The sequence below is a fragment of the Trichosurus vulpecula genome, chromosome 4 (genome assembly GCF_011100635.1).
Source record: "Trichosurus vulpecula isolate mTriVul1 chromosome 4, mTriVul1.pri, whole genome shotgun sequence".
Lineage (NCBI taxonomy): Eukaryota > Metazoa > Chordata > Mammalia > Diprotodontia > Phalangeridae > Trichosurus > Trichosurus vulpecula.
This window is the reverse complement of record NC_050576.1, coordinates 200,731,404-200,750,417: the sequence shown is the minus strand read 5'-3', so window position 1 is coordinate 200,750,417 and position 19,014 is coordinate 200,731,404. Positions and strand designations below refer to the sequence as shown.

Genomic DNA, 19,014 nt, shown 5'->3' with positions numbered 1-19,014 from the left:
CAAATCACACAACACTCTTCCAGTGAGTGAGCCCCAAGCAAAACCTCTCCTCCTGCAGTTCTGAGAGTTCTCAATTTTTGATTCTGGATTCTAGGTTCAATGGCTATCCTCTGGGTATATATATCCTTTTTCAGTACCTAAGGGCTTCACACCTCTCCTGACCTAATTAGCAAAAGGATGTGGGCCTTCCTACAAATAAAGGCAAAACCCAATCAAAGGCACTTGATTGCCTTAGGGCTGAGAAGCACTCCAAAAGAAAAAACGGTAAAAAATCCCACTTTTCTTGCCTTTACAAGGGGTGCCTTGGGATTGACTAAACAAGAATTTGCCATACCTTCTCAGAGATTTAAACAGCTAAGCCCCAGAGAGAATTCGAGAGTTTGAAAGGATAGGCCAGGAGCTGCCTATGAAGGAGACTCCTGGCAAGAGGATAGAAAGAAAAGGACCTTTCTTTTCTCCCCTCCATCTGCCAAGGTGTAGAGGGACACTTCCCTTTGCAGCAGTTAGAGAGTCAGTTCAAGAGAATTTGAGGAAGAGTTGAGGGAGTAAAGGGACACACTTAAAGACAGACAACAATACAGAGAGGGGTCACAAAGAGTTGGATACGACCAAACAACAAAAATGCATATACATATATGTAAATACCTCATATATATTTGTATATGTGTATATATACTTCATCTATATTCTTTCTTTTTTTTTTCTGAAGCAAATCTAGACTGCTTTTTTCATTGTGACACGAGCCCCAACTGATTGTCTGAGATACATAGGGACTGCAGATCCATAGGATAGTTTGCCTGGTAGCCTAGAAATCCTGAGAAATTAACTCCAAGTGCTTAATCATTTTGGGGGATGGGGAAGCCAAACACTTCCTTAGTGCTTTTCTGAGTTTAAGTTAGTCTGCTTGTTCTTAATTAAAATCTAGACTAGGGCTTGTGCGGGTTGGCGGGGAGTGAGGCGGCAGCACCATGAAAGCCTCGGGCACCCTGAGAGAGTATAAGGTAGTTGGACGCTGCCTGCCTACTCCCAAGAGTCCAGTGCCGCCTCTTTATCGGATGCGGATCTTTGCTCCTAACCACGTTGTAGCAAAGTCCCGATTCTGGTACTTCGTTTCTCAGCTGAAAAAGATGAAGAAGTCTTCTGGAGAAATTGTATACTGTGGACAGGTCTTTGAAAAGTCCCCTCTTAGAGTGAAAAATTTTGGCATCTGGCTGCGCTACGATTCCAGGAGTGGGACCCACAACATGTACAGGGAGTACAGGGACCTGACCACCGCTGGTGCTGTCACTCAGTGCTACCGAGATATGGGAGCCCGTCACCGTGCCCGGGCTCACTCTATCCAGATCATGAAAGTGGAAGAAATTCCTGCCAGCAAGTGCCGCCGGCCAGCAGTCAAGCAGTTTCACGATTCCAAAATCAAGTTCCCTCTGCCCCACAGAGTGCTACGGCGCCAGCACAAACCACGCTTTACTACCAAGAGACCCAACACCTTCTTCTAAGTACAGAGACAAGGAGGCACCTGTTTTATTTGACCCGTTTAAATAAATTTCTCAACTGGAAAAAAAAAAAAATCTAGACTAGGGGTGGGGAACCTGCGGCCTCAAGGCCGTGTATAGCCCACTAGGTCCTCAAGTGCTGCCCTTTGACTGAATCCAGACTTCACCAAACAGATCCTTTGGTTTTTGTTTGTTTGTCTTGGATTTGTCGGTGAAGTTTGGATTCAGTCAAAGGGTGGTACTTGAGGACCTAGAAGGGCCTATGTGGCCTGGAGGCTGAAGGTTCCCCACCCCTGATCTAGACTTTGGGTTAGTGGAGTGAGTCTAGACTTTACTTTATAATTCCCTAGGTGTTTCAGGGATCCTGAGAGGCATTTTGGGCCTTCTGTATGTGTGGCTGGGACCCAAAGGAATTTCCACACAAAACAGTTTAGTTTTTCATCAGAAGATGAGAGAATGACTTCCAGTTGACCCCAGGTGTCTAATTCCTATGAGAAGTGCTCCATGTTTTCTGGGAGCTCTGTAGGGACTATGTTTTCTCTTTGAATGGGGAAGCTAGATTTTCTCTTTTTTCTTTTTTCTTTTTCTTCATTGCCTTTGGGTGGAAGAAGGTCTTTGTAAAAACCAAGACAAGCTGTAACCCATGATAGTTTTGTCAAATGATGTCTACTTGGTAAAATTGTATAGCTGTGAATTTGGAAGTGAGCGTTGGAAACCCAAGGCAGATGCTCTCTTTTGGGAATTTAGATCTCTCTTTCCCCCAGAGGGGTAAGATACCCAGAGAACGCAAAGGCCAGTTCTCAAGATCTGAATCCCTCTTTTCCCTAAAGGAAAGAAAACCAGAGGAAGAAGATGCCTGTGAAAATAAAGAAGAGTTTTATTAAGCAGAGAAATAAGACACATACATGGGAGCAGTTTGCCTAATGGTGAACAGCTCAACTAAGTAATGGCTGGTGAGAGTATATATATACTTTTCAAATAAAGGAAGGCAGAGAACTGGGGAGAAAGGCAGGAATTGGGCAGGTCCTAAAAAGAAATGAGGCAGGGGAGGGGGAAGATTCAGGAAAGAAGGGGAGTGAGGAATTCCAGATGTCAGAGCTGTGGCCCTTTGATACACAAATCAGAAGGCATCCTTGGTGATGAAAAGTCCTGACAATTCAAGGCTTGAGTACAAGCAATAAGATAAGAGGATGTCTCCAAAAACCATAAAACAAGATGGGTCCAAGAACCCCATAAGCAACAATTACAGGATTCTCTGAAGGCAAGGATGTCTCTTGAAGGTGCATAAACCATCAGAGGGATCAAGGTCTGCTTCAAGGCTAGTATAAGCTTAATCGGCTTCAGAGTTGCTGATTTTCTGCATATCTCCCCCCCCCCACCATCACCAGAAAGGATTGTTGGTATGTCAAGCCATTCTGTATCTTAGTTAATACAGCCATTCCTCATACAGCTCTTCTCAGTTACCTGGATAATTGGGGAACTCAAGTAAGTCGAGGTAGTTAGTATATTCATTTACAAATTCACTTGTACAGTGTAATTCCTAGGCCAACCAGCTACGGTGGCCCTGCATCCCTGTAGAAGAAGGTTGATTTAGGGATTATTTTAAAATTGTGCCACGGGGACATTGCCAAAAATCACCTCAAACACCCGAGTTCAGATATAGCTTCAGACACTTCCTGGCTGTGTGAACCAGGGCAAGACATTGTTTGCCTCAGTTTCCTTAACCATAAATGCCACTCATGGAGTTGTTATGAGGATTAAGTGAAAGAATACTTGTAAAGCGTTTAGCATAATGCCTGGCAGGTTAAAAAAAAAAGCACTTCAGTTGATTTCCTTAGAATAGAAAATGTTCGTATGGAGGTATCTGGGGGAGGGGGAAAGATTCGGTTCCCCATCCTAACTCCAGCTCAGCTGATTCAGTCACGGTTGAAGAACTTTAAATGTGTTTTTAAAAGGTATAAATGTATTATTATCTCTCTACAAAACATGGCACATTACTGGAAAATGGGAATAATTAATAATAGCATAGGGTTGCTCTAAGGAGCAAGTGAGTTAGCGTACGTAACCATTTGCAAACCTTAGAGAGCTATAGAAATGTCAGCTGCCAATACTGTGACTATTACTACTATTACTTTTATTACCAACAAAAGCTGGCCCGTTCGTCCAGAAAATGAGCTTCAGTACTAACTCAGCATTAGGTTGGTTGGGGGGAGATGCAGAAGCAATGAAAGACACGGACCTTAATTAATCTCCAAGAGCTTACACTGTGTGGGGGGAGCCAGGACCCATCTACGTGAAATAATTCAGCAATCACAGCGTATGATTGTCTCAAAATGAATGATATAGTCCATTTTTAGAGGGGATGAGAGAGGCAGCTAGGTGGCACCATGGTGCACAGAGCACTGGGCTTGCTGTCAGGAAGAGCTGAGTTCAAATCCTGCCTCAGACATTCACTAGCTGCGTGACTCCGGGCAAGTCACTCCAACCTGTTTGCCTCAGTTTCTTCACTTGTGACGTGGAGCTAATAACACCTACACAACACGAAATAATAGCATGATAAAGCAGTTGTTGTTTCTGAGGATCAAATGAGATAATGTATGTCTGCCACTTTGCAAACCTTAAAGGGGTATGTCAACGCCAGCTATTATTACAAGGGGACTGGACTCAAAGCACCTATTGTGAGGTTAAGCTTCCAGCTCTTAATCGATGATTCTAAAGGGCTGGAATGAATTTGTGGAACACCTGAGCAAGATCTGGAAAAATGGGTAGGACTGGAATAGGAAGAGGAGAGGGTTCCACTATTCTGGTGGAAGAAATCGTGTGTGTGTGTGTGTGTGTGTGTGAACATGAGCAAAGGCCCATTCAAAGCCATGAGGTGAGATCTAAGTGGTGCTCACACTCTGTATGAGATGAATCTAGAGTCATAGCTCCATTGTATGTCTTCCCCTCTATGTCTCCCCCACTACAGCCAACCAAGTTCATGGTGGGAACTGAGCAAGGGGTGGTGATCTCCTGCAACCGAAAAGCCAAGACCGCAGCTGAGAAGATTGTAAACACCTTCTCTGGGCACCACGGACCCATCTATGCCTTGCAGAGAAATCCTTTCTACCCCAAGAATTTCCTGACTGTTGGTGACTGGACAGCCCGTATCTGGTCTGAGGAAAGCAGGGAGTCATGTATCATGTGGACCAAGTAGGTGGATCTGAGGCAGGGAGGGGCTAGAGGGCAGAGAAAGAGTCTGGTAGGCTGGAGCTTTAACCCGATCGATCCTTGGATCTCTGAACCGTAGTACACACCTCTGTGAAACAGAAAACTTAGAATCCTAGAACCTTAGCGATGATCTAGCTCAGTGGTCCTTAATCTTTTCTGTGTACCGTGGACCCCCTCCTGTCTGGTAGAACCCACGGACCCCTTCTCAGAAGAATAATTTCAAATACACAAACCAAAAATCCTAGAATTACAAAGGAAACTGATAATATTGAAATATAGTTATTAAAACTTTTTTTTAAAGTTCATGGATCTCGGGTTAAGAACCCCTGGTCTAGTCTAACCTGTTCATTTCATAGATTTCTTGTCCTGATCTTTCCCTTCCTATATCCAGCCCTTACCCCAAACCATCCCATAGCATCAAAGGATGTTGGGAAGGGAATACTATCCAGTATTCACCTATGTCATTGGTCTTCTTCAAGAATGAAGGATGTATGGCAATCAGTTGGAATAACGTTCAGCCACTTTAAAAAAAAGAACTAATTCCTAAATCAATGTACTACTACCTGGTACCTCCAAAGCATCCAGGATGAGCATTTCCATCCATTTCTCCTCTCTCCTTTTCTTCCTCTCTCCCTATCTATTTTGAAAACTGTGTCAATGCTTCTATTTCCTCCCTCCTCTTCTTCCCCCTCCCCTTCCTCCTTCTCCTCCTCTCCCTTAGTCCACATGTGCATGTCCAAAGGAATATAAGTTTTGATCGCTTATTAAGCTTTGCAAGATATCTCGGGGTTTGGGGACTAGATTTCCCTCCCTACTTATTTATTGTATCACTGTGGTTGCTTTTTCCAAAAAACTGCAACAATTTACTCTTCCGTTTCATGTAGTTTTCCTTTAGGATTTCTTGAAATATAGCTCTGGAAAACCAGGCTTTGACAAAACCCATGGGGATTCAAATGGAGCTACTTGACTATGCTTTTAAACCCAAATCACTCTGGCTCTCACTGATCGGTCGAGCCCAAGCCTCACTTGCTCATTGTTTGAGTTTTGACAGCTCAGAGTGAATGTGAATAGCAAGTGTTTCTGTTCTGGCCAGAAACTCTGAGAGTCTTTCCCTCCCAGATTGATTCTTTTATGAAGGCAGATTAATTAGAGGACCTAATCTTTTGCCTCAATTCTTGCCTGGACTTTAATCATGAAATGGGTGTTGCCTCATACAAACCTGGGGAAGACCTTAGCTTAAAAAGGCCAGGCTCTCCCACCTCATTGGGGCCATCAGCAGTCTCCAGAAGTATGTCCTGCCCCTGTCCTCCCAATGACTCTGGAGGAGAGCATGAGAGAGGCTGATGACTTTGCACAGCTCTGCCCCAGTTAAATCAAATTCGCTTTCAAGTGAAGACATCACCCCCCTGATGTCATCTGTCCTCTTTGAGAACAAAGGACAAATAACAATCCATTTATTTTCCTTTCCAATTCCCTGGCAGTACAGAGGGGAAAGGGTTATCTTCCCCATGATTTCTCACATCTTTCCATTCCTCCACTCTGTGGTATATCACCCCATGCAAAAGGAGAAATAATTTTTTTGGACATAGCCAACGTAGGAAATTTGTTCTACTTGATTGCATATATTTGTTACAAGGATTTTGTTTTTCTTTTTTTCTTTTTTTAATGGAGGAGAGGGAGAGGAGAAAAAAAATAGAATTTCGTTCATTGAAATAAATTTAATTTAACTTTAAGGAATCCTTTTTATAAAAAAAGTATTTCATTGAGTAAAATTGAGAAAAAAAAATGTTGTTTATTACAGTGAATCCATGAGACATTCCAGATTCTTTCAACATTGTCTCAATTATTTATTAAACCTCAACAACATGGTGGAGTGATGGTTTTGGAAACAAAGGGCCTAGGTCCCAATTTCAGCCCTGTCACTTACTAGCTGTGAGAACTTGGGCAAATCATTTGATTTCCTTATCTGTTTGTTTGGGACTAGATGATGTCTAAGGTCCTGCCTTTCACTGTCTCTGTCTCTGTCTCTCTCCCTGTCTATCTCTTGCTGTCTCTGTCTCTGTCTCTGTCAGTCTCTCTCTCTCTCTCTGCCTCTCTCTTCCTGTCTCTCTCCCTCTCTCTCTCTCTCTCTCTCTCTCTCTCTCTCTCTCTCTCTCTCTCTCTCTCTCTCTGTCTCTTCTTTTCTCATTCTCTCTCCTCTCTTTCTCCTCTCTCTCTTTTCTCTCCCCTTTCTCTCTTCTCTCTCCTCTCTCTCTCTTTCTCTCTCTTTCTCTGTCTCTCTGTCTCTGTGCCTGTCTCTGTCTCTCTTCCCATCTCTCTCTGTCTTTGTCTTTCTCTGTCTCTTTGTCTCTGTCTCTGTCTCTCTGTCTCTCTCTGTCTCTGTCTCTCTGTCTCTCTCTGTCTCTGTCTCTCTGTCTCTGTCTCTGTCTCTCTCTTTCTCTTCCTTCCCCCCTCTTTCTCTCTCTTTTTTATCCCTCCTCCCTCTCTTTCTTTTCGTCTCTCTCCTTTATATCTTTGTCACAAACCCCCGCAAAAGGAGTCACAAAGAGTCAAACACAACTGAAAAAAATGACTGAGTAGCAGTAAGGGTCCTTTGAGTTGTTACTAGTGTTGCTAGTCTGTGAATCTATGAACTCTGCCTCCTACTATATAAATCTGACTGACCAGCCAGTCAGTACTCAGGTTCATAGTGTTACAAAATGTTGGAAATAATGACAGGAAAATTTATAACTTTTAGAATACAGAGATTTCATATGGATCATAAATCTAGAGTTGGAAGGGGTCTCAGAGGCCAATTTGTCCAAGCCCCCAATTTTTACAGATGAGTAAACTGAGTCATGGGGAAGTTAAGTGACCTGTCCATCCATGTCCCCTATGGAGGAACCATACTAGATGAAAAATGAAGAATGGCGAGCTCAGATTCTGTCATAGTTAAGATGATAACTGCCCTTGGACCAAAGCTTCCTCCACTCTGAAGGATGCTGAAAGCCTCCCTGAAATCAATTGTTGGTCAGTCAGTCAGTCAGTGATCATTCAATAAGCTCTTCTTTTACTCTGTTTGGGGTTTTCCTGGCAAAGAGTGGTTTGCCATTTTCTTCTCCAGTTCATTTTACAGATGCATAAACTGAGGCAAACAAGGTTAAGTGACTTGCCCAGGGTCACACAGTTAGTAAGTATCCAAGGATGGATTTGAATTCAGGTCTTCCTGATTGTAGGTCCTCAAGTTCAGCCCTTTGACTGCAGCCTTGAGGCCACATGTGGCCCTCTAGGTCCTCAAGTGCAGCCCTTTGACTGAATCCAAACCCTGCAGCCTCGAGGCCACATGTGGCCCTCTAGGTCCTCAAGTGCAGCCCTTTGACTGAATCCAAACCCTGCAGCCTCGAGGCCACATGTGGCCCTCTAGGTCCTCATGTGTGGCCCTTTGACTGAATCCAAAAGTGTCCCCACCCCTGCACTAGTCCAGTTCACTTGCTGCCTCTATGCTTCATCAGTCCCCAGGGAGCCCCCCTCCTGAGCTGAGTGCCCAGTGGTACTTCCAGATTAATCTGAGTCAGAAACAGGCAATATTCATTAGGCCGGTAAGAAATCTACTTTTTTTTTTTCTGTTCTTCCACTTTTGTTCTGGGCAGCTCCACGAGTAGATAAATCAGCAAATTTTGCTATTACTAATTAACAAGATGTGAGCTCCATCTAAGGGAGAGAAGCAATGTTTATCACACATCATCCATCATCCCCAACAGGAGTTCACAGATCGATCAACCCATGGCCAGGCATGGGTGCCAGGAAGTCTGTCCCCAGCCTGAGTACATTGATTTTTCCCTCCCCCTCCAGATGATCTTGCATGGTATTTCTGAGGAGGAACAGTAAGCCGGGAGCTGGGGGAAGGTGACTGTTGTCTGTCTTCTCTCAGAACCTGAGGGAGACTGGGTCATGGGAAATTCATTGTCACTGTTTGTCCTTCTTTCTCAAAGAGGACCATGACATCAGGAAGGTGATGCCATGACTTGCACATGATCGAATTTAAGTGAGGGAGGGCTGTGCAGAGTCACCAGCCTCCCTTTCTCCTCCAGAGCCATCTGGGTCCAGTGGCCACATATAGATTAGGACAACTGGAGATGGCCCAGGATGCAAGGAAATTTAAACCTCAGCGTAAAAGCCAAGGGCAGCTAAGTGGTGCGGTGGAAAGAATGCCCAACCTGAAGTCAGGAAAGCCTGAGGTAAAATCTGACCTCAGAGACTTACCAGCTGTGTGACCCTGGGGCAAGTCACTTAACTCTTTTTGCCTCAGTTTCCTTATCTGTCAAATGAGCTAGAAAAGAAAATGGCAAACCACTCCAATAACTTTGCCAAGAAAACTCCAAATGGAGTCACAAAGAGTCAGACACACCTGATGCAACTCAACAACAAAACAACAAATAAAAGCTGACTCAACAAATATTATTAAGTACCTGCTATGTTCCAGGCACCAGGTATATAAAGAAAAACAATTCCTGAACTCAAGAAACTCACATTCTAAGGGGGAGACAACACGCAAATAAGACACAAGATATATACTAGATAAACTGGAGATAGTATCAGAGAGAAGGTGCTAAGATTTATGAAGCTTCATGCAGATGGCAAGAGTTACCTGAGATTTGAAAGAAGCTGGAGAGACTAGGAGATGGAAGTGAAGAGGAAGGGAATTCCAGGTTGGGGTGGAAGAGAGAGACCACCAGAGAAAATGTCCAGAGTCAGGAGATTAAATGTCTTATTCAAGGAGGCAAGGAGGCCAGAATCACTGGACTACAGAATACATAGATACGGTATATATTGTCAAGATCTTTTCAAGCCCATTTGCAAGTCAATAATATACCTGATATCCTCACCAGGCTAGCTTTTCGAGTCCTTTTCATGGCTGCTCATCACTTTTGGTGTCTACCTGTCACCCAACACTCACCTGTGGCTCCAAGAAGCTATAGCATCGGCAGTCACCACACCCCGATAAAATCATCTCAGGGCATGGGCTAAACCAGGTTGGGGGTAACCAATGGGCCTTAAACCCTTTGGTGAGTTAGGGTGATGTCTGCCCCAAATATGTGAAGACTTTCCCTGGTAGAATGGACAGATGAGAACAGTTTGTTCCAACAGCCACGAAGGTGGCACTGTGGAGCACTTGGAGCTTGGTCAGAGATGGAAGATGCCCAGGTCATCACTACATACTCCTAGGCCATCACCTGTCACCTTGACTTTTGTCCTGCCACTGGATTTCAATGACTCTGGAAGACAGAGTGAGGCTGGCAGCTTTGTACAACTCCTCCTCACTTAAAACCAATTCATTCACAAGTCAAGCCATCCCCACCTTGATGTCATTGGTCCTCTTTGAAAATGGAGGATGAACAGCAACATCCTACAAAGCATTTGTGACTCTCTTGTGTTTGATTTCTCAGTTGGGTCTCCATTTTTGGCTCTCTAGATCCCTCTTTATCAAACACCCTAACCCTAGCTTTATGCCTTTTGCCTGAATCAGTAGGTCTGGAGCAGGTGACTGGCAAGACTTGTCAAGGTTAGTATCACCTTAAGGATGGCAGAGTGTGAGCTCACCATTCTTTCTTTTCTCATAGTCCAGGTACCCCTGTGGGGGACATATTTGGACAAGTTGTATTTCATCATCTCAGAATAATGGTCCTATAAAATTGTCTGGGAGCAGTGGCAGGAATGTGTTGGTGGGCTGCCAGAGAGTGCAACTTTTGAGGGTCCTCAAATTCAGGTCTTTAGAATGTCTCCTTGGAATAGTAGCTCTAGGAGTCAAATCGACTAAAAGAAAAAAAAGACCCATTGAATCTATCTCTGATTGTATTTCTGGGTCACATACAGGAGTTTGAGATTGTAATAGGTATTCCAGACCACATGGGCTTTTTAAAGATGGTATTGTCATGCTTCAAAGGTGAGCTTGGTGGTTAGCAGCTCTTTCCAGACATTACGGTTTTACTCTATTGTGGACAATTTTATGAGATAAATATGGAAAGTAGCAAATAGTGCTGGAAAAAGATCTGAGAAAGCATTGCCCCTGGAGTGGAAATCTTAGATCTAGAGCTGAAAGGAACATTAGAAGTTATGCATTCCAACAGCCTCATTTTGCAGATGAGAAAACTGAGGCCCGATGAGGTTATTTACCTAAGGTAACACAGGAAGTCAGTAGCAGAGCCAGAATTAGAACCTAGATCTTCTGACTTCAAATTCAGTCCTTTTCCCAAAGTACTATGCTGCCTAGTGATGTTAGAAATACCTGCTTTGAAAAACCTGGAAAGACTTACATGAACTGTTGCAAAGTGAAGTGAGCAGAACCAGAAGAACATTGTACAGTGATCAGCTGTGGATGACCTATCAGCAATACAGTGATCCAAGACACTTCCAGAAAACTAATGATGAAAACTGCTAACCACCTCCAGAGAAAGGACTAATGGAGTCTGAATGGACTTTTCACTTTTTTTGTGGGTTTTTTTTGGTCTGTGTCTTCTTTTACAACATGACCAATATAGAAATATGTTTTGCATGCTTGTACATGTATAACTTATAACAAACTACTTACTGTCTAAGGGAAGAGAGAGGGGAGAGAGGGAGAGAATTTGGAACTCAAAAAATTTTCAAATAAATGCTAAAAATTGTTTTTATATATAATTGGGGAAAAAAGTATTTAAAAAAAGGAATCTGCTTCCACTCTAAGAGGATGTTAGAGGGACCATGATGCTGGGGGCTGGAGTGAAAGTTCTGCCCAGAGAGACAGAGATCTGAATCAGAGTCTGGTAAAGGAAATCCAATGAATATGAGCCAGAAACCAGGAGTGAGGAAATTCAGATGTGGTGGAGTGTTTCCTAGTCCTAAATGCCTCTAGGCCTGCCGGCAGGTTTGCTTTGATGGAGAAAGGAGGGCTGTGTAAGAGTTCAGTTTGTTGGATTTGATTGAATGGCCAGATCCAGAATGGGGATTAATGATTAGTGTCAACCTGAAGGGAGGCCTTTAGTGCCTGTCCTGTTCAATATTTTTATTGTCAGTAAAGATATAAGTGGTATGCTGATCAAAATACCTGGTGACAGAAAGTTGGCAAAGCATAGCTAATATTGTCCAAGACAGAATCTTCAAGATCCAAAGAGGTCCTGACGACGGGAAGGAAGGACTAAACCTAATGAGACAAAACTCAATACTGATAAGTATAAAGGGCAGCTAGATGGTGTGGTGGATAGAGTTTGGGCCCAGAGTCAGGAAGATTCATCTCCCTGAGTTCAAATCTGGCCCTGGGCAGGTCACTTCATCCTGTTTGCCTCAGTTTCCTCATCTGTAAAATGGGCTGGAGAAGGAAATGGCGAACTGCTCCAGTATCTTTGCCAAGAAAACCCCAGATGGGGTCACGAAGAGTTGAACGTGACAGAGAAATGACTGAACAACAATATGGGTTCAAGAAAATCAAACAACTCAAGTTAAGGGTAGGAAAAATACTTGAACCCACTTCCTCTGATTCTAGGGGTGAATTGATTTCCTTTATACCAGGTTTTTACAGTATAGTGCTAAAAGAAGCTTTTTGTTGTTCAGCTGTGTCCAGCTGTTTGTGACCCCATTTGAGATTTTCTTGGCAAAGATGTTGGAGTGGCTTGTCATTCGCCTTCTCCAGTGTGTCCCCATTTCGCAGATGAGAAACTGAGATAAATAGGGGTTAAATGACTTACCAGGCATCATACAGCTAGTAAGTGTCTGAGACTAGATTTGAACTCACATCCAGGCTGGGTGCTCTATCTGCTGCACCCCCTAACTGTCCAGGTTCTTGGATTATCCAGGGACGTATGATTGAGAGTAGAATTCTGCTGGAAGCAATCTATCTTTCTCAGACAAACAAACAAAAAACTTGGATCCTGAAATGATCTTGTAATTTTTTTTTTCAGATACCACATGGCTTATTTAACTGATGGAGCCTGGAGCCCACAGAGACCAGCAGTCTTCTTCACAACAAAAATGGATGGAACCGTGGATGTCTGGGACTTCGTATTCAAACAGAGTGACCCTGCCCTCAGCCTCAAGGTTGTGTCCTTATCTTTACAGACAGCTTTCTCCTGCAGTTTCCTTCTCGCTTAAACTGGGACTTCCTAAGGATGGGAATATGTGTGTATGTGTTTATATCAGATGGTTACGGATCTTTTGTGCATGAGTGACTCTCTGTGTGTGTGTGTGTGTGTGCGCGCGCGTGCGCGCGCACACGCATAAATGTGTAATCATGCAGAAGAATACTTACTATATGTCACCGTGAAAGACTGTGCATCCATTCACAGGGTTTTATTGCAGGACTCAGAGAGAATGCTGATCTTCATTTTCGTCTTTATACCCCTGTCATCAGATAGGTACTTATGAATGTTAAATTAAGCTGAATCACACCAAAGACAATTGCTCCAGTGACAAACATTTATTGAGCGTGTACTCTGTACTAAGTACCATGATGGACCCTGGGGACACCAAAAGAAAATGGTTTCTGCCCTCAGGGAGTTTACATCGCACTGGGCACTACTGTAAGCATCACTAGTTCAATTCACAAAACATTTATTTAGCTTACCACACACAAGCTGAGCAGCTGGGTGGTGCAGTAGAGAGAGAACACAGGGCTTAGAATCAAGACGCCTCATTCTCCTGAGTTCAAAGCTGGCCTCAGACACTTTCTAGCTGTGTGTGACCCTGGGCAAGTCACTTAACCCTGTTTGCCTCAGTTTCCTCATCTGTAAAACGAGCTGGAGAAGAAAATGGCAAACCACTCTAGTGTCTTTGCCAAGAAAACCCTAAATGGAGTCACAAATGACATGCAAGCTACACTTTTAGGTGTTATTAAAAGGAAATATTTCCTGCCCTCAAGGCACTGTCCTTCTACTGGGGGAGGACACACCGAACACACTGATAAATACTATACAATTATTTGAGGGAGTATCAGTAGCTGGGAGGACTGGGGGAAGAAGAGAAGAAACAGAAATAGGGAAAGGCTTTATGAAGAAGCTGGCCTCTGATATGAGCTTTGAAGGAAGTGAGAGATTTTTTTTTTGGAGGGGAGAAGGGAAGGCATTTGGGGTTAAGTGACTTGCCCAAGGTCACACAGTTAGTGTGTCAAGGTCAGATGAGGTCACATTTGAACTCAGATCCTCCTGTCTCCAGGGCTGGTCCTCTGCTCACTTCACCACCTACCTGCCCCAAGTTACAGATTCTTAGAGTTAGGTGTGAGGAGGGAGGGCATTCCGGGCTTAGGGACATAGACTGGTGTGTCTGAGGACAGTCTGTGCATAGAGCTAGGAACTAGAACTCAACTAAGAACAGCTCATCTGATTTATACAGATTAACGAATGGAGAAAATAAATCTAATAAGGTGGGAGGAGCCGGACTATGGAAGGCCAGCATAGGGATTTTTTGAGCTGGGAAATAACATAGTCAGACCAAACTACCAATTAGTCACTTAATCATTCAACAAGCATTTATTAAATCCTTACTATGTGTCTGGCACCGTGCTAAGTCCCAAGGATGCACATAATGGCAAAAACATTACTTACCCTCAGGGATTTTGCTTACATGTGGAGACAGGTTCAGAGAAGATTAACCCCGAGACGGACATTCTGGTAGCTGGGGTAGGGGATCAGACAGACTTCTTGCATAAGATGGGGCTTGAGCAGAGTCATGGAGGAAGCCAGTTGGGTGAGATGAGACAGGAGAGAATTAATTCTAAACATGGGGAGCAGCCGGTGCAAACGCATGGCATTTGGTGATGGACCAGCACGTAGCCCAATTTAAATGGGTCTTGGAGTGTTGGGAGGGAAATAAAGTGTAAGGAGACTTGAAAGGTAGTAAGGGCTTTATTACATTTAATTCAGGAGGTAATAGGGAGCCACTGCAGTGTCTTGAGTAGGAGGATGACATTGTTTTATTCGTGTGTTGTTGTCCTTTGTTCTCAAAGAGGACCCAAATGATATCACCATGCTAGGTGGCACAGTAGATAGAGCTCCAGCCTTGGAGTCAGGAGGACCTGAGTTCAAATGTGACCTCAGATACTTACTAGCTGTGTGACCCTGGACAAGTCACTTAACTCCAATAGCCTCCAAGGACAAAAAAAAAGGAGGATGACTTGCTCAGTTTAGGAAGATCACTTTCTGTGTAGAAGATGCATTAAAATGGGGAGACACTTGAGGCAGGTGCCAGGTGGGGGAAAGAAGGCAACTTAGAGCAGAGACATCAGGTAGAAACAAGACCCGGTGACAGATTGACTACGTGGGGTGGGAGTAAGGAGTTCGTAATGGCACTGGGGTTGAGAATCTGCATTGGGAGGATGCTAGTGCCCTGGACTTATAGGGAAATTCAGAAGAGGGGAAGGTTGGGGAAAAAGGAACGAATCTGAATCTCCTCTGGTTCCTGAGGAGCTGTGCTTTAAAAGGCTAAAAGCCACACACACTACACACACACACACACACACACACACACACACACACACACACACACAACCAGTGGAAGGGGGCTAAAACTAAGAATGATCATCATTACCATTCTTAGTCATCTGGGATCTGACAAATTCTTCCCGCCCCACTTCCCACCCCCACCCCCCCATTTTCTTTCTCCTTCCTTTCTCAGAAAGTGCTCTTGACCCAGAACCAAAAGAAATATGGGTATGAATCCTCCCTCTAACACTTATTAGCTGAATAGAGTCATTACTTAATCTTCCTGAACCTCAGTTTCCTTATCCATAAAATGGAAACAATAAACTATCCAGGGGCAGGGGGGATAATGTGGCTTAGGGGACAGAGAGCTAGAATTAGGAAAGCCCGCGTTTAGATCCTTCCTCAGACACATATTGGCCGTGTGATTGTGAGCAGGTCACTTAACCTTCCAGGAAAATTCTGTAAGACTAAATTACAGGAAAAGGTCAGAGAAAAAAAGGTGCTGACATGCACAGATGGAGGAAGTTCCTAATCTGGTGTAGGGAGTTCCTACTCCCCACACCAATAAAATTACAGGTTAAAAAAATAATACCAGTAGAAGCTATCATGAAAGGTTGTTGCAGAGTAATTCTGTTATGTATATGAAGTGCTTTGTAAACCATAAGAATACTTTATTAAATGTCATTTTCTTTTTTTGTTGGTTTATTTATTTTTAGTTTTCAACATTCACTTCCATAAGTTTTTAGTTTTCTCCCCCTCCCTCCCCAAGATGGCCTGCATTCTGATACAGGCTCTACATATACATTCCTATTAAACATATTTTCACATTAGTCATGTTGTCTAGCAGAATTAGAACAAATGGGAAAAACCACAAGAAAGAAAAACAAAACAAAAAACAAAAGAAAATAGTCTGGCTCTCTCTGCATTCCGACTTCATACTTCTTTTTCTGGATGTGGATGGCATTGTCCATCCCGAGTCCTTTGGAATTGTTTCAGGTCCTTGTATTGCTGAGAAGGACTAAGTCTATCAAAATCAGTCATCACACACTGTGACTGTTTCCATGTACAATGTTCTCCTGGTTCTGCTCCCTTCACTCAGCATCAGTTCATACAAGTCCTTCCAGGTTTTTCCAAAGTCCACCTGTTCTAAATGTCATTTTCACTGTCTGTGTCCCATCCCTGGAATGCTCTCCCTCTTTGTCTGATTTCCCTGGCTTCCTTCAAGTCCCAGCTAAAATCCCATCTTCTATAGGAAGCTTTTCCCAATCCCTCTTAATTCTAGGACTTTTCCCTCTGTCAATTATTTCCTATCCATCCTGTTTATATAGCTTATTTGCACATAGTTGTTTGCCTGTCGTCTCTCCCCATTAGATAGTAAGCTCCTTAAGGACAGAGACTGTCTTTTGCCTTTCTTTGTGTCTGCTGTATTTCGTACAGTGCCTGGCACACAGTAGGCACTTAATAAATATTTATTGACTGACCTATAATTTTGAAATGTCTCATTGGCCGTAGGTGTGTGATGAAGCCTTGTTCAGCCTCAAGGTGCAAGATAATGGCTGTTTCCTTGCATGTGGATCCCGGCTGGGGACGGCAACGCTGCTGGAGGTCTCTCCAGGACTTTGTACCCTGCAAAGGAATGAGAAGAATGCAGCCTCATCAGTAAGTGCCCAAGGAGGCCCTAGGGCTGGTAGTGGTGCACTGGCTGTTGCCCTAGCCACATGGCAAGATAGGCGGCCAGAATAAAAAATAGGTAAATCCTTTGGTGAAAATAGAATCCACTTCTGACAATGGTGTATAGGTCATTGTAGTAAAAAAAAAAAAAACAAAAAAAAACAAACATAGTGTACTGGGAACCAGAAGATCCCCGTTCTGCTGCTAACTAGCTGGTTAACCTTAGGAAAGTTCTTTTTATTCTCTGGGCCTCAGTTTCCCCATTTGTAAATTGAGGGGAAGCATTGGATTAGATTTAGAGCCAGAAGGGACCTTAGAAGTCATCTACTCAAATCTATTTTTTTAGATGAAATCTTTTCTTTAGATTTTGATTATCAAACTATTTCTTCTATTGTAAGAAATTCATGATTGAAACTTACAAAAATTGAATAACATCCCATCTTCAATGGCTTTTCCCTTTAAAAAGAAATTTAAATTTATTGACTATCAACGTTAAAAGATTAAAAAAATACTTTCAACTTGATATGCTATACAGAAAAAAAGTCATGCATAGTGACAAAAAAATGTCCGTTTTTGCATCAGGCTCTTCTTGGGAACCAGCATTGTTACGGTTCTTGCTGTTTGTTGTTTTCCATTTGACGAGATCTGATGAGTTTAGTGATCCTCCTTCCTCCAGGCATGATCTCAAACTCAAGGGCCTTTTTCACCAACATAAATAAAGTCATTAAATCCTGGCAGCACATTAACAATTTATTACATTTCTTCATAATGTGGATCTAAGATCTTATATATTTGCCCATAAGTTCCAGTGGCAGCATCTAAGACCTAATACCCTCATTTTTTTTTTAACGGATAAAGAAAAGGAGCCTCAGAGAGGTTTTATGACTTATCCCTAGCATCACACAGGTAGTAAATGACAGAGCTGGGTTTCAAACCCAGACCCTGTGACTCCAAATCTAATTTTCTTTCCACTATACTATACAGTTACTCCTTGTACATCACAGGGGCTAGGGGCATAGAGCCCCTTTGATCTGGAAAATCCATATAAAATTTTTTGGCTCTCCTTTCATACCAGAGAAGAAGTCTGAATTTTGTTTTTCCATTATGGGATGTTTATAGCACCTTACTGTAAAACTTGGGTTAAGTATTTGGTCATAGGCTCTGTGTCATCTTCTGGCCTTCAAGTATCATCTTTGGTTTCCGCAAACCTCCGCCAAATTCCCATTTAATTTCTTATGCCGACTTGGGATATATCAAAATTGCAGTGTGGAAGGATTAATTGTACTGATCTCCAAGTGCTAATATTCATTGATCCTTTGTGATCGCTTTAAAAAGTGATAAAAAGTGATGCCCTGGCAGCTGGGCGTCTCTGAAGCCCTGGATCCCTAGGACTAGTCCCACCCTAGAGCAAGAAGTTCTCCAAAAAAAATCCTCCTACACAAATTAAAAGCCTTTTAGCCCTGAGAGTCCTAACTATGCTAAGTACATGCTTCCTCTTTCCTTTATTCACCCTGCTCATTTCTTCCCATAAAGCCACACCTCCTCCACCTCCCTCTATCACTTCAATCACTTCCCCTCTTCTGTGGGTACCCTAGATCTTTGAACGAGAAACTCGCCGAGAGAAGATCCTGGAAGCCCGGCACAGAGAGATGCGCCTGAAAGAAAAAGGCAAGACTGAGGTCAGGGATGAAGAAGCTGAAGGAGAAATTAAAGTCAACCAGGAAGAGCTGCTGGCGCAAACGGAGGAGGAGTTCTTTGATGTTATTAATACTGAGATCAGGAGGAAAGAAGCTGCTCTTAAGAAAGCGGGATCAAAGGTAAGTGACCAAAGGGTCTGACATTCTTTGATTTTTAAGAAAATAATAGCCAGAGAAATTTATGGCGTGGCTATTCTTTCATGAATAGCTACAACTTGGTGTAATGATATCTGATTTTAAACAAATTGAGTCATCGTTAACTGGCATGATTTATTATTGTTAATAGCTCATATTGATATAATGGGACATTGTTTTCAAACTATTTTCCTCACACTGCGAGGACCTGAGGAATAATACTGTGAAACAAAAAGGAAGTCGTCTTATACCCATACGCCCGTTTTATCTCCTGCTTGTGCTGGATGGCTATGTATAATGGAACACTACCGTTTCAAAGATAAATAAATAAATATACACGTATCCATATACATGTATAACTCCATCTCTCTTTATATA

At 43.0% G+C, this 19,014-nt stretch overlaps 2 protein-coding genes across 3 annotated transcripts in view; both read left to right on the top strand.

The window, feature by feature from the left end:
- Nucleotides 1-19,014, top strand: part of DNAI2 (dynein axonemal intermediate chain 2) — a 55,920-nt gene that overhangs the window by 30,202 nt on the left and 6,704 nt on the right. The window contains exons 8-11 of one of the 2 annotated variants that reach the window (XM_036756396.1): nucleotides 4,465-4,688; nucleotides 12,620-12,755; nucleotides 16,646-16,792; nucleotides 18,400-18,625. In XM_036756396.1, the coding sequence (XP_036612291.1) occupies nucleotides 4,465-4,688; nucleotides 12,620-12,755; nucleotides 16,646-16,792; nucleotides 18,400-18,625 (733 nt within the window). The remainder of the gene's footprint in view (nucleotides 1-4,464; nucleotides 4,689-12,619; nucleotides 12,756-16,645; nucleotides 16,793-18,399; nucleotides 18,626-19,014) is intronic. The other variant, XM_036756397.1, reaches the window with a different exon arrangement.
- LOC118847776 (60S ribosomal protein L18a) lies at nucleotides 969-1,571 on the top strand. Its single transcript, XM_036756398.1, has one exon. The coding sequence runs from the start codon at nucleotides 969-971 to the stop codon at nucleotides 1,497-1,499; it is 531 nt and encodes a 176-aa protein (XP_036612293.1). The 3' UTR covers nucleotides 1,500-1,571.

Bases quoted from the DNA above. Each gene is read 5' to 3' on its own strand.
- LOC118847776 (XM_036756398.1), top strand. From the start codon at position 969: ATGAAAGCCTCGGGCACCCTGAGAGAGTATAAGGTAGTTGGACGCTGC.